This window comes from Tupaia chinensis, unplaced genomic scaffold, assembly GCF_000334495.1.
Source record: "Tupaia chinensis unplaced genomic scaffold, TupChi_1.0 Scaffold149686_1, whole genome shotgun sequence".
Lineage (NCBI taxonomy): Eukaryota > Metazoa > Chordata > Mammalia > Scandentia > Tupaiidae > Tupaia > Tupaia belangeri.
Window position 1 is genome coordinate 761,774 of NW_006209531.1, and position 13,913 is coordinate 775,686.

At 43.4% G+C, this 13,913-nt stretch overlaps 1 protein-coding gene across 1 annotated transcript in view; it reads right to left on the bottom strand.

Moving 5' to 3' along the window:
* Positions 1 to 233: 233 nt before the first annotated feature.
* EXD2 (exonuclease 3'-5' domain containing 2) overlaps positions 234 to 13,913 on the bottom strand; it is a 43,492-nt gene continuing 29,812 nt past the window's right edge. Inside the window, 6 exon segments of the mRNA XM_014585380.2 lie at positions 234 to 639; positions 2,232 to 2,321; positions 2,323 to 2,475; positions 3,847 to 3,982; positions 4,486 to 4,592; positions 9,726 to 10,057. Coding sequence (XP_014440866.2) covers positions 423 to 639; positions 2,232 to 2,321; positions 2,323 to 2,475; positions 3,847 to 3,982; positions 4,486 to 4,592; positions 9,726 to 10,057 — 1,035 coding nt within the window. The 3' untranslated portion in view covers positions 234 to 422.

Sequence of the window (13,913 nt, forward strand, 5' to 3'; positions counted from 1 at the left end):
AAGAGAGAGAGGGAAAGTGAGAAAGGAAGCCACCAGGTCCGGGACTTGAACAGTGGTCGGCCATGTGGGAGCGTCGAGCACCTTAACCACCACGCCACCTGCTGGTGCCCATAGTATAGTATTAATACTTATATGTAAAAAGCAAGGTGATACCTTTTTTTTTTTTTTTTTTTTTTTTTTTTTTTTTTTAGATAATATAAGAGGGAGGAAAAAGGAATACTGACTCTGCCCAATTCAAATTTGAAACCATACACTCCCCTTTAAATAAGGTCCTGGCTCCACCAGAAGTATTCTGGGATTAGTACAGGTTAGTGTTCGGGGTCGTGTCACCCAAGCTTTGATGATGAAAGACCTATCCCACCAGGAACTCTGTGACCATGGCTGCGGCTTCTCACTGTCCTCAGCTGGGAGGAAAGCAGTTATCACGACAGCTTGATGGGCAGGTCTTCCCCGTATTTCCGGAGCAGCTTCTGATGGTTGTGGTCCACTGACCACTGCTGGGGCAGGTGCTTGGGCTGCATGGAGTCCAGGAAGTGCTGACGCCAGCGGCTCTCCAGCTGCATTAGGGAACGCAGACCGCCCTGGGCGTGACACTGCACCACCTTCAGCCCGTGAGGAACGTAGCTGTCATTGCAGATCCTGCCGAGATGTGAAGCACAGGGTTTCAGGAAAACAAGCACGGGACAGTGTCAGAAACAGTCTCAAATACTGCATGCAGACCAAGGGTGCGTCGAGAGGTTATCACGTGACATTTCCCAAATACCTTATTTCTCATCTCTCCTTTTCTAATAGTTTGGACATACGGCTCACAGTCCAGAGGAAGGCCCTTGGGGATTGTGAGCCTACTGCGAAACACTTGGCCTCCACTAAAGGGATCCCACTGTCCAGCTGACGATGGTGAAGAATGCTGTATTTATTCCAGTGTTACTCAGTGACCAGCTTGCCCATCTTTTTCATTCTGAATCATACTCAGGATTTATATGAGGCTAATATATCACCTGCATGTTCCAGGTTTTCATAGTATAGTATTTTTTAAAATTATTTATTTAATTTTATTTATTCATTCATTTATTTTAATTTGACCAGTGAGAGACACAGAGGAGGAAAGAGAGAGAGGGAAAGTGAGAAAGGAAGCCACCAGGTCCGGGACTTGAACAGTGGTCGGCCATGTGGGAGCGTCGAGCACCTTAACCACCACGCCACCTGCTGGTGCCCATAGTATAGTATTAATACTTATATGTAAAAAGCAAGGTGATACCTTTTTTTTTTTTTTTTTTTTTTTAAGTTTTTTACTCTAGAGATCGGGTACTTGCCAGAGGGAGACAGAGAAGAAAAGTGAGAAACCATCCCCGACAGGGATAGTCATATTGTTATCCCTTCTTAATTCTCGAGATTTGGGGCACACATGCATATGTGCTCCACATGATTTTCAAGCCGCTGGTCTGAGACTTGAGCTACAGTTGGCCACATGAGAGTCCAGCACCTTCATCACCATGCCACCTGCTGGTCCAGTGATACATTTCTTTAGTGCCTTCTTTTTCATAAAAAGAATGCAAACCACACTCAGGAGAAATGTTCCAGTCACAGTGAAATGCTGCTGTGATTGCTCAGTTGTGCAAATGTGCCACTGAACGGAAGAACATTCCCTGACCCCCCTACTAGGCAGAGAGACCTAGAGTCCAGAGTCCATGTGAATAGTCCTTTCACCTCTGAGGAGTAAGGCTTTTCTCAAGGAAGCACGGACTCTGTTCCTCTCCCTATATCCACACCCATTTTTTTTTGTTTTTGGAGAGGTTTTTGCTATTGGGCGTGTGTGCTCACCAGAAAGACAGCGAGAGACAGAGAGACAGAAAGCGAGAAATCACCCCCCCAGGGGGGATGGCCACGCCGCAATCCCTTCTCCTCCATTCTCCTTTCAGGATCTTGGGCACGCACACACACGCACCAGTCGTGAGTTTAAGCCACCGGGTCCAGGACTCGAACTGCAGTCAACTATATGGGAGTCCAGTGACATAGCCATTACACTAACTGCTGGTCCTTCCATACCCATTCTTAATCCTCTGTTCTGAGAGCCCATCGGTCCAGCATGTTAGCACTCCCTGGGATTTGCAGACATTTTATATTGAGCTCATGAGCTTCTACAAACTTGCCTGTCTATCTTCAAACTGCTGTTCTCAGTTAACATCTGGGTTATCCCTCATCCCTTCTCTGAGCAGACCTGCTCACTGTACCTGGTCTCCAGGCCGGCAGCCTCTTGAAGAAGCTCATCTGTGACTGTGTCTGAGCCGTAAAACTCGCGGAGTGCTTGTAGCAGCTCCCTCCTGGAACTCCTTGGCCAGCTGTTGCTTCAGGTGGTTGTCATAGTAGTTGGAGATGGCGTGGCAGGAGGTGCAGAGCAGCAGCACATCGTGGGAGTTGTGGTCCTTCATCTCGATGGGGAAGTGCTTCCGGTACTCATGTGGAATCACGTTCTTCCTGGAACAAGCCCATCCACCAGGAGGCAGAGTTTGTTAGCACGTGACCAGAGCACTCATGAAGCCAGCAGGCTATGGGGATTCTAACCTGGGCCTGAAGATGACTGAGCACCCCTGAGCACCACAACCCAAAAGGGGCGACAGGAAAGCAATGCTGCCTTCCTATCCTCTGCCCTGCCTGTGCTGGGGGTCCTACCTGCCTGCCTTACATGAGCTTGTGTCCTCGCTCCTTGAGTAAGTACCAACATCTGTGCCAGGCTCTCAATAACAACCTTCTCCTAGCCTCTGCCCTGCCTGTGCCAGGGGTCCTACCTGCCTGCCTTACGTGAGCTTGTATCCTCGCTCCTTGAGTAAGTACCAACATCTGTGCCAGGCTCTCAATAACAACCTTCGAGAAGACTGTGCTCCCAGGAGGAAGTATTCAAGAGATAAAGAGATTCTAATGGCCTTTGACATCTGGAAAACAACTCTGTCAAAGCCTAGTGTCTTGGAAAAGCCAGTGTCCTTCACCTGTGGAATCCCTTATGCTGACATTATTTCCCCAGTTTACCACGGCCCACCATTACTTTCCAAAGAGAACTGAGCTCTCAGGAAAAATTCTTGGCATCAACTGTTTGTCTCACTTTGTAGAGGACAGGAGGGAAGCACAGGAAGCCTGACTTCCACTGAGTCAGGACCTAGACACCAAATAGAATGACAGCCCAAAGCAGCCTCCTGGTAAGCCGTGACTCCATGAACAGCACAAAGACTCAGGGTGCTTACTAGCCACTCAAAAGAAGACTACAGGGACACAGCTTCTGAGGACCCAGACTTTGGGCTTTCATAAGCAAAAGAGAACGCTCTCCCCATGGTAGACTACTACTGAGAATAGTATCACATTCCAGAAACTAGGAACTGACTCAGGAGGGGTAAGGGCCACTATAGCCAAGGCCAGGCAGAGTGTCGGGGCCCCTGGGGAAACTAGGATGTCCCTTATGGACAAAGCTCTCAGGAAAGGTGGGCAGAGTCAACAAAAGCCTCGGAGGGAGCCAGCAGGTGGTGTGGTGACTAAGGTGCTGGATCCCAGGTAGCTGACTCCACAGTTCAGACGCTGGGCCTGGCAGCTTGAAAATCACTCCAGTCATGTGCGTGTGTGCCCTAAATCCCAAAAGGAAAATGAAGGAGAAGGGATTGTGGCATAGCCATGCCTCTTGGGGGAGGATGGGGGGGATTTCTCACTTTCCCTCTCTGTCACTGTCTCTCTCTAACAAGTGCACATGCCCTGTAGCAAAATCCTAAAACAAAACCCAAGAAAACTCAGAGGGCTCTGCAAGTGCCCTCCAAGGGCAACTTCCACCTGAGGCAGACATCGGCTGCCCACCACCACACGCACCGAATGTAGGAGTCTCTCTTGCCACACACAACACACAGGTTCTCTTTAACCATCAAGTAATAGTCTCCTGGGGATTCAGGTCTTCCCGCTGGTTCAAACTGGAGCTTGACCACAAAAGGCTCTTCACTCACTAGTTCTTAAGGGAAAAGAAGCAGAATTAGCGTGACTGCTCCCCTTCCTCCCATCCTGCCCCAGGAAGAAGCACTGCCACAGCTGGTCTCTACCACCCTGGCAGAACTCTCTCTGAGTTGTGACTACCCAGCCCCACGTCTCATGGTCTCGGCCTTCTGCTAGCCATCTCTCCATATCTCACTCCCCAAGTAATAGTCTCCTGGGGATTCAGGTCTTCCCGCTGGTTCAAACTGGAGCTTGACCACAAAAGGCTCTTCACTCACTAGTTCTTAAGGGAAAAGAAGCAGAATTAGCGTGACTGCTCCCCTTCCTCCCGTCCTGTCCCAGGAAGAAGCACTGCCACAGCTGGTCTCTACCACCCTGGCAGAACTCTGAGTTGTGACTACCCAGCCCCACGTCTCATGGTCTCGGCCTTCTGCTAGCCATCTCTCCATATCTCACTCCCCAGTCCTGCCAGTTCCCATCTGTACCTAATTACATATAAACCATGGCAGCTGAGTCTCACACCTCCAATGCCTTTGTCCAGGTACCACTGAGCTTTCCTCCGATCACAAGTGCAGAGGGGCTGTCCGTCAGGAGCATGGAGGAAGCAGTTATCATAGAGAGGTGATTTTCTGCAGGGAAGGGAGAGTGAAATCTCAAACGTTTGAAAGCCAACTGTTGGCTAAAGTAGCAGTTGCCTTCTCAAGATCACTTGAGTGACTCAAACTATTCTCAACCCTAGGGTCAAACACACCACTTACAGGAAAAACAAACAGGACAAGAAACCATGTTTAAGGGGCTAGCAGGTGGCATGGTGGTTAAGGGTGCTGGACTCCCACATGGCCAACCACAGAGTCCTGGACCTGGTGGCTTGCTTTCTCGCTTTCCCTCTCACTCTCACACACACTCTGTCCCTTTCTGGTCAAATTAAAATAAATGGATAAATGAAGTTAAATAAAATAATTCTTCAAAAAAAAAAGAAACCATGTTTAATTCTATAGAAAAATAACTAAAAATGAATTTGTTTATACCTCTGAATTTTATATGTATAGACTGGACAGTAGGGAGTGATCTGAATGGCATTATCATAGCTTGGCTGTGAACACGCAGAGGAACAGCAGAACAAGAAAATTGCCACATTATTGGATTAAACAAAGTAAATTTAAATTTTCAAAGTTCACCTTAAAGCAATCGGGGCCATGTGGATTTGAGTCTGGCTCACGTGCAATACTTCCTTCAATTTAATCATCCAATTCCTAAAGGCATTTTGTTACAGGAATCAAATATCTGCTCTACAGTACTCATTAGTCATCGTCCTACGACAGAGGTAGACACTGTACAGGAAAATTCTCATCAGCTAGAGAATAACTTTGGCTTCGAGCTGAATATCGTTCTAAATGATCAAAGTGAACAAGAAGTCGGATGGAGCACTTCTCCTGAAAAGTGTGAGGCACTTTGTTACTCCTTTGCACAGCTATCCCAAAATAGACAAGGAGTAATAACTACTAACTAGGTCTTAGAAAAGTCATGACGTGGGGCCGACAGGTGGCATGGTAGTTAAAGGCGCTGAATTCCCACATGGCCGACCACAGTTTGAGTCCTAGTCCTGGTAGCTTGCATTTGCCTTTTCCCTTTCTCTTTCTTTCTGATCAAATTTAAAAATATAATAACAAATAAAATTAAATAATTAAAAAAAAAAAGTCATGACGTATTTCTCTGTGTTTCTATGCAAAAATGTGTCACGACTTTTCCGTCAACTCACTATATCCCTACTAACAGTTGGAGAAGTTACAGTCTAAGGCTACATCAGGGTCCATGACACAGCTAGGCTGTTCTCATTTCTGCTCCAACTGTGAGAAAATACAGTACAAGAAGGGGAGAGGGAGGAAAGACACATTGCAAAGGAGAGTACCAATGTCCCTGAAGGAAAAGAAAAGGAAAATGGACCCCTGGGAGAGCCTCTACTACATCTGCCATAAGCCTTCCGCCCAGACCCACGGGCAGCATCACACCCTCTGCTGGAGGCTGGACCACTGTCCGTACCAGACAGGCAACACCCCAGTTACCTGGCGGAATAGCCCACCCCCAGAGGCTTTCTTTTATGTTTTCTGGGGTCTCTTCCTTGGTGGCTGCCCGGCACCATTCCATCCACCTTGGACTTTTTATTTCTTGGCTTCTGCTGAGATTCTGTAGCTTCCGCATTAACCTCTTCTCCCAATCTGCTAAGTCCTTTGCTTCGGAATGGGATGTCTACCACATCCCGGCACTTCTCCAGGACTTTTCTCCAGTCCGTGGGGTCACTGTTTTCTTCTACAGGTGAATTCCTAGAGAAAGGGTATCCAAGAAGATGGAGAAAGAGAGCCACTGAAATCTGGGCATCCCTGGCAGCATAAATTACCTGAAGAGAAAAGTCAGAGATCAGTGGAATCTGGAAGGCAAACTGGACAGAACAACTTCGATCGCAAAGACGCAGAAATTTCTAGGATACTAATTCAAAATGCACAATGATTCGGGTACCATATATTTATTTAAAACTGTGTATTATGAAAATTTTCAAACTATACAAAAGTAAATTAAATAGTATAATGAACACTCATGTTCCCAAAGTTTTGGCTAAAATAATGAGTTAACTCTAAGTGTTAGAAAATCCTAATCTACAAAAATCTGTGACATTTCTAAGTACGATCAAACTGCTGGACAGGTTTTCCTCAAGTTTGGGAGGAGGGTAGTTAGCAGATGTCTGATAATTAGTACATGAAATTCACTTTAAGGAATCTTCTAGAATAGCTGAAACTATTATATAATTTATTAAGAAGCCTATGTTTCTATCAATCAGAAATGACCTGCCATATTTCCTAATAAATTGTTGAAAACAAGCAAAGCAGGGACCAGCAGATGGCGTAATGGCTACGTCGCTGGACTCCCATGTTCGAGTCCTGACTAGGTGTCTTAAACTCACACCAGACACATGTGCGTGCATGCCCAAGATCCCAAGAGGAGAATGGAGGAGAAGGATAGCATGGCCATCCCCCCTAGGGAGTGATTTCTCACTTTCTGTCTGTCTCTCTCTGTCTTTCTGGTGAGGGCACGCGCCCCATAGCAAAAACCTCCAGAAAGAAAAAGAAAAAAGAAACCATAATCTACATAACTAACAGCAGATTGTCTCTCCGAAGAATTGAATGTAAAGGGTTCAGAGTGTCTTTTAAATTTTGCTTTAAAATGATAAGGAAACAAAGGCACTTTAAATAAATGGTGCTGGGACAACTAAATGTCCACATGCAAAAGAATGAATCTGAACACCTACCAGACACGACACAAAAGAATTAAGTCAAAATAGAACATAGACAAAAAATGCAAAAGGTAAAACTATGAGACTATTACAATTAAAACATAGGAGTAAATCTTCATGTCCTAGAGTTAGGCAATGATCTCTTGGATAGGATTCCAAAAGTATAAAAAAGAAAAGAAAAAGATAACGGAGTTCATCAAAACTAAAACTTTTATGCTTCAAATGACCCCATCAAGAAAGTAAAAAGATGGGGCCAGCAGGTGGCATGGCAGTTAAGGGCACTGGACTCCCACATGGCCAACCATGGTTTGAATCCTGGACCTGAGGCCCTGAGGCTTCCTTTCTCACTTTCTTTCTCTTTCTCTCTCTCTCCCTCTTTCATCAAATTAAAAATAAATTAAATAAAGCTAAAATTAAAAAATAATTCTTAGAAACTTTTTAAAAATGAAAGTGAAAAGGCAACACATAGAATGGGAGAAAATATTTATAAATTATGTATCTGATAAGTGACTAGCATCCACAAACTCAATAATAAAAGACAAATAAATCCAATTAAAATATGGGCAAAAGACAGACATTTCTTGCAGGAAAATGTACGAATGACCAATATGGACATGAAAAGAACCCCAGCCTCACTAGTCACTATGGAAATAGAAAGGAACCCCACAGTGAAATACAAGTACCACTTCAAACCTAATAAAATGGCTTTACTCATAAAGAATGACGAGTATTGATGTAAACCAAAAATTATAATTACAAAAAAACTTTTTTAAAAAGCTAAAAAAATAAATAACAAGTGTTGACAAGGATGTGAAAAATTGGACACCTTTTATATTGCTGGTGGGAATATAAAATAGTGCAGATATTTTGGAAAGCAGTTTTGCAGCTCCTCAAATAAGCTGACTCCATGGTTCAAATCCTGGACCCAGAGGCCTGAAAAATGTGTTGGACACGATGCAGCCGTCCATTCTAGGGATGATTTCTCACTTTTGCTGCCTCTCTCTGGTGAATGTACATGCCCCATGGCAAAAAAAAAAACCTTTTTTTTTGGAGAGGTTTTCACTATAGGGCGCATAATGTGCTCACCAGAAAGAGAGAGAGAGAGAAGCGAGAAATCACCCCCCAGGAGAGATGGCCACATCACAATCCCTTCTCCTCTCAGGATCTTGGGCATGCGTGTACATGGGTCCAGGACTTGAACCACGGTTGACTACATGGGAGTCCAGCGACATAGCCATTACGCTAACTGCTAGTCCCAAAAAAAATCTTAAAAAAAATAAAGTAACCATAAAATTCAGCAATTCCAGTCCTAGAGAAGATAAAGCGTGTCTACGTTAAAAATTTGCAGGCAGATATTCACAGTAGTTATTCATACATAATAGCCAAAAAGTGGAAGCAACCCAACTCTCCACCAACTCGTGAATGGATTTTTAAAATGTGATATATCGGGACCAGCAGGTGGCATGGTGGTTAGGGTGCTGGACACTCCCACATGGCCAATCACAGTTCAAGTCCCAGACCTGGTGGCTTGCTTTCTCGCTTTCCATCTCTCTCGCTCTCTATGTCTCTCTCTGGTCAAGTTAAAATAAGTGAATAATTAAAAATTTTTAAAAATAACAAAAAAATGTGATATATCTATACAATAGAGTATTATTTAGCAACGAAAAGAAATGAAGTACTAATAAATGCGACAACATGGATGAACCACAAAAACATGGTAAGTTAAAGAAGCCAATTATAGGGCCAGCAGATGGTATAGTGGTTACATTGCTGGACTCCCACATGGACAACAACAGCTGGAGTCCCAGATGTAGAGGCTTGAAAATCACACTGGGCGTGTGTGCATGTGCCCAAGATCCCAGGAGGAGAATGGGAGAGAAGGGATTGTGGTGTGGCCATCCCCCCTGCCCTGGTTGGGTGGGGGGGGGGTCTCACTTTTCCTCTCACTGTCTCTGTATCTCTCTCTCCAATAGGCGCTGAATTCCCACATGGCCGACCACAGTTTGAGTCCTAGTCCTGGTAGCTTGCATTTGCCTTTTCCCTTTCTCTTTCTTTCTGATCAAATTTAAAAATATAATAACAAATAAAATTAAATAATTAAAAAAAAAAAGTCATGACGTATTTCTCTGTGTTTCTATGCAAAAATGTGTCACGACTTTTCCGTCAACTCACTATATCCCTACTAACAGTTGGAGAAGTTACAGTCTAAGGCTACATCAGGGTCCATGACACAGCTAGGCTGTTCTCATTTCTGCTCCAACTGTGAGAAAATACAGTACAAGAAGGGGAGAGGGAGGAAAGACACATTGCAAAGGAGAGTACCAATGTCCCTGAAGGAAAAGAAAAGGAAAATGGACCCCTGGGAGAGCCTCTACTACATCTGCCATAAGCCTTCCGCCCAGACCCACGGGCAGCATCACACCCTCTGCTGGAGGCTGGACCACTGTCCGTACCAGACAGGCAACACCCCAGTTACCTGGCGGAATAGCCCACCCCCAGAGGCTTTCTTTTATGTTTTCTGGGGTCTCTTCCTTGGTGGCTGCCCGGCACCATTCCATCCACCTTGGACTTTTTATTTCTTGGCTTCTGCTGAGATTCTGTAGCTTCCGCATTAACCTCTTCTCCCAATCTGCTAAGTCCTTTGCTTCGGAATGGGATGTCTACCACATCCCGGCACTTCTCCAGGACTTTTCTCCAGTCCGTGGGGTCACTGTTTTCTTCTACAGGTGAATTCCTAGAGAAAGGGTATCCAAGAAGATGGAGAAAGAGAGCCACTGAAATCTGGGCATCCCTGGCAGCATAAATTACCTGAAGAGAAAAGTCAGAGATCAGTGGAATCTGGAAGGCAAACTGGACAGAACAACTTCGATCGCAAAGACGCAGAAATTTCTAGGATACTAATTCAAAATGCACAATGATTCGGGTACCATATATTTATTTAAAACTGTGTATTATGAAAATTTTCAAACTATACAAAAGTAAATTAAATAGTATAATGAACACTCATGTTCCCAAAGTTTTGGCTAAAATAATGAGTTAACTCTAAGTGTTAGAAAATCCTAATCTACAAAAATCTGTGACATTTCTAAGTACGATCAAACTGCTGGACAGGTTTTCCTCAAGTTTGGGAGGAGGGTAGTTAGCAGATGTCTGATAATTAGTACATGAAATTCACTTTAAGGAATCTTCTAGAATAGCTGAAACTATTATATAATTTATTAAGAAGCCTATGTTTCTATCAATCAGAAATGACCTGCCATATTTCCTAATAAATTGTTGAAAACAAGCAAAGCAGGGACCAGCAGATGGCGTAATGGCTACGTCGCTGGACTCCCATGTTCGAGTCCTGACTAGGTGTCTTAAACTCACACCAGACACATGTGCGTGCATGCCCAAGATCCCAAGAGGAGAATGGAGGAGAAGGATAGCATGGCCATCCCCCCTAGGGAGTGATTTCTCACTTTCTGTCTGTCTCTCTCTGTCTTTCTGGTGAGGGCACGCGCCCCATAGCAAAAACCTCCAGAAAGAAAAAGAAAAAAGAAACCATAATCTACGTAACTAACAGCAGATTGTCTCTCCGAAGAATTGAATGTAAAGGGTTCAGAGTGTCTTTTAAATTTTGCTTTAAAATGATAAGGAAACAAAGGCACTTTAAATAAATGGTGCTGGGACAACTAAATGTCCACATGCAAAAGAATGAATCTGAACACCTACCAGACACGACACAAAAGAATTAAGTCAAAATAGAACATAGACAAAAAATGCAAAAGGTAAAACTATGAGACTATTACAATTAAAACATAGGAGTAAATCTTCATGTCCTAGAGTTAGGCAATGATCTCTTGGATAGGATTCCAAAAGTATAAAAAAGAAAAGAAAAAGATAACGGAGTTCATCAAAACTAAAACTTTTATGCTTCAAATGACCCCATCAAGAAAGTAAAAAGATGGGGCCAGCAGGTGGCATGGCAGTTAAGGGCACTGGACTCCCACATGGCCAACCATGGTTTGAATCCTGGACCTGAGGCCCTGAGGCTTCCTTTCTCACTTTCTTTCTCTTTCTCTCTCTCTCCCTCTTTCATCAAATTAAAAATAAATTAAATAAAGCTAAAATTAAAAAATAATTCTTAGAAACTTTTTAAAAATGAAAGTGAAAAGGCAACACATAGAATGGGAGAAAATATTTATAAATTATGTATCTGATAAGTGACTAGCATCCACAAACTCAATAATAAAAGACAAATAAATCCAATTAAAATATGGGCAAAAGACAGACATTTCTTGCAGGAAAATGTACGAATGACCAATATGGACATGAAAAGAACCCCAGCCTCACTAGTCACTATGGAAATAGAAAGGAACCCCACAGTGAAATACAAGTACCACTTCAAACCTAATAAAATGGCTTTACTCATAAAGAATGACGAGTATTGATGTAAACCAAAAATTATAATTACAAAAAAACTTTTTTAAAAAGCTAAAAAAATAAATAACAAGTGTTGACAAGGATGTGAAAAATTGGACACCTTTTATATTGCTGGTGGGAATATAAAATAGTGCAGATATTTTGGAAAGCAGTTTTGCAGCTCCTCAAATAAGCTGACTCCATGGTTCAAATCCTGGACCCAGAGGCCTGAAAAATGTGTTGGACACGATGCAGCCGTCCATTCTAGGGATGATTTCTCACTTTTGCTGCCTCTCTCTGGTGAATGTACATGCCCCATGGCAAAAAAAAAAACCTTTTTTTTTGGAGAGGTTTTCACTATAGGGCGCATAATGTGCTCACCAGAAAGAGAGAGAGAGAGAAGCGAGAAATCACCCCCCAGGAGAGATGGCCACATCACAATCCCTTCTCCTCTCAGGATCTTGGGCATGCGTGTACATGGGTCCAGGACTTGAACCACGGTTGACTACATGGGAGTCCAGCGACATAGCCATTACGCTAACTGCTAGTCCCAAAAAAAATCTTAAAAAAAATAAAGTAACCATAAAATTCAGCAATTCCAGTCCTAGAGAAGATAAAGCGTGTCTACGTTAAAAATTTGCAGGCAGATATTCACAGTAGTTATTCATACATAATAGCCAAAAAGTGGAAGCAACCCAACTCTCCACCAACTCGTGAATGGATTTTTAAAATGTGATATATCGGGACCAGCAGGTGGCATGGTGGTTAGGGTGCTGGACACTCCCACATGGCCAATCACAGTTCAAGTCCCAGACCTGGTGGCTTGCTTTCTCGCTTTCCATCTCTCTCGCTCTCTATGTCTCTCTCTGGTCAAGTTAAAATAAGTGAATAATTAAAAATTTTTAAAAATAACAAAAAAATGTGATATATCTATACAATAGAGTATTATTTAGCAACGAAAAGAAATGAAGTACTAATAAATGCGACAACATGGATGAACCACAAAAACATGGTAAGTTAAAGAAGCCAATTATAGGGCCAGCAGATGGTATAGTGGTTACATTGCTGGACTCCCACATGGACAACAACAGCTGGAGTCCCAGATGTAGAGGCTTGAAAATCACACTGGGCGTGTGTGCATGTGCCCAAGATCCCAGGAGGAGAATGGGAGAGAAGGGATTGTGGTGTGGCCATCCCCCCTGCCCTGGTTGGGTGGGGGGGGGTTCTCACTTTTCCTCTCACTGTCTCTGTATCTCTCTCTCCAATGAGCATATGTGCCGTATGGCAAAAACCTCCTAAAAAAAAAGGAAGAAAAGGCCAATCACTGGCCCAGCCACAATGGCACGGAGGGGAAGCAATGTTCTGCAATATTGGAAGCTATATGGAAGGTCAGGGTTTAGTTCCTGGATCAACCTGCACATGCTGGGCACACATTTGCCCATGATCCTGGACGGCTGGGAAGTGAGGCCAAGATCTCAGCATGAGTCTCTGTTAGGGGTGCTCCTCTCTCTCAAGACACTTAAAAAAAAAAAAAAGCTAATCACAAAAGACCACATATTTACTAATTTATTATTCCATTTAAAAAGTAGATTGGGGGTTACAAACCTACAGCTGGAGTGTTGGGAATGAGACGGGAAGTTACTGCTAATGGGTATGGAGTTTCTTTCCTGAGACAAGAAAAATATTTTAAAAACTCTTAAAAAAAAAAGGTGGACTATGGTGATGGCTGCACAATTCTGTAAATGTACTAAAATCTGTTGGTGTAAATATTTTTAATGAGTGAATCATATGTAAATTTTATCACAATATAACTTAAAAAAAAAAAAAAACTGGGGCCAGCTGGTGGCATGGTGGTTAAGGTGCTGGATTCCCACATGGTCAACAGTGGTTCGAGTCCCAGACCCAGCACCTTGAAAATCATGCTGGTAGTATATGTATGCATGGCCCAAATCCCGAGAGAAGAACAGAATAGAAGGGACTGCAATATGGCCTTTTCCACTGGGCGGGGGGGATGTGATTTCTCACTTTTTCTCTCTTTGTCTGAGAACTGCACATACCCTATGGCAAAAAGCTTTAAAAAAAAAAAAAAGGGGGGGGGCAAGTGGCATGGTGGTTAAAAGCACTGGACTCCCACGTGACAGACCACGATTCAAGTCTCAGACCTGGTGGCTTGCTTTCTCACTTCTTCTCTCTCTCTCTCTGTCTCTCTCTGATCAAACTGAAAAATAATAATGATAATAATAATAAATATAATAATTCT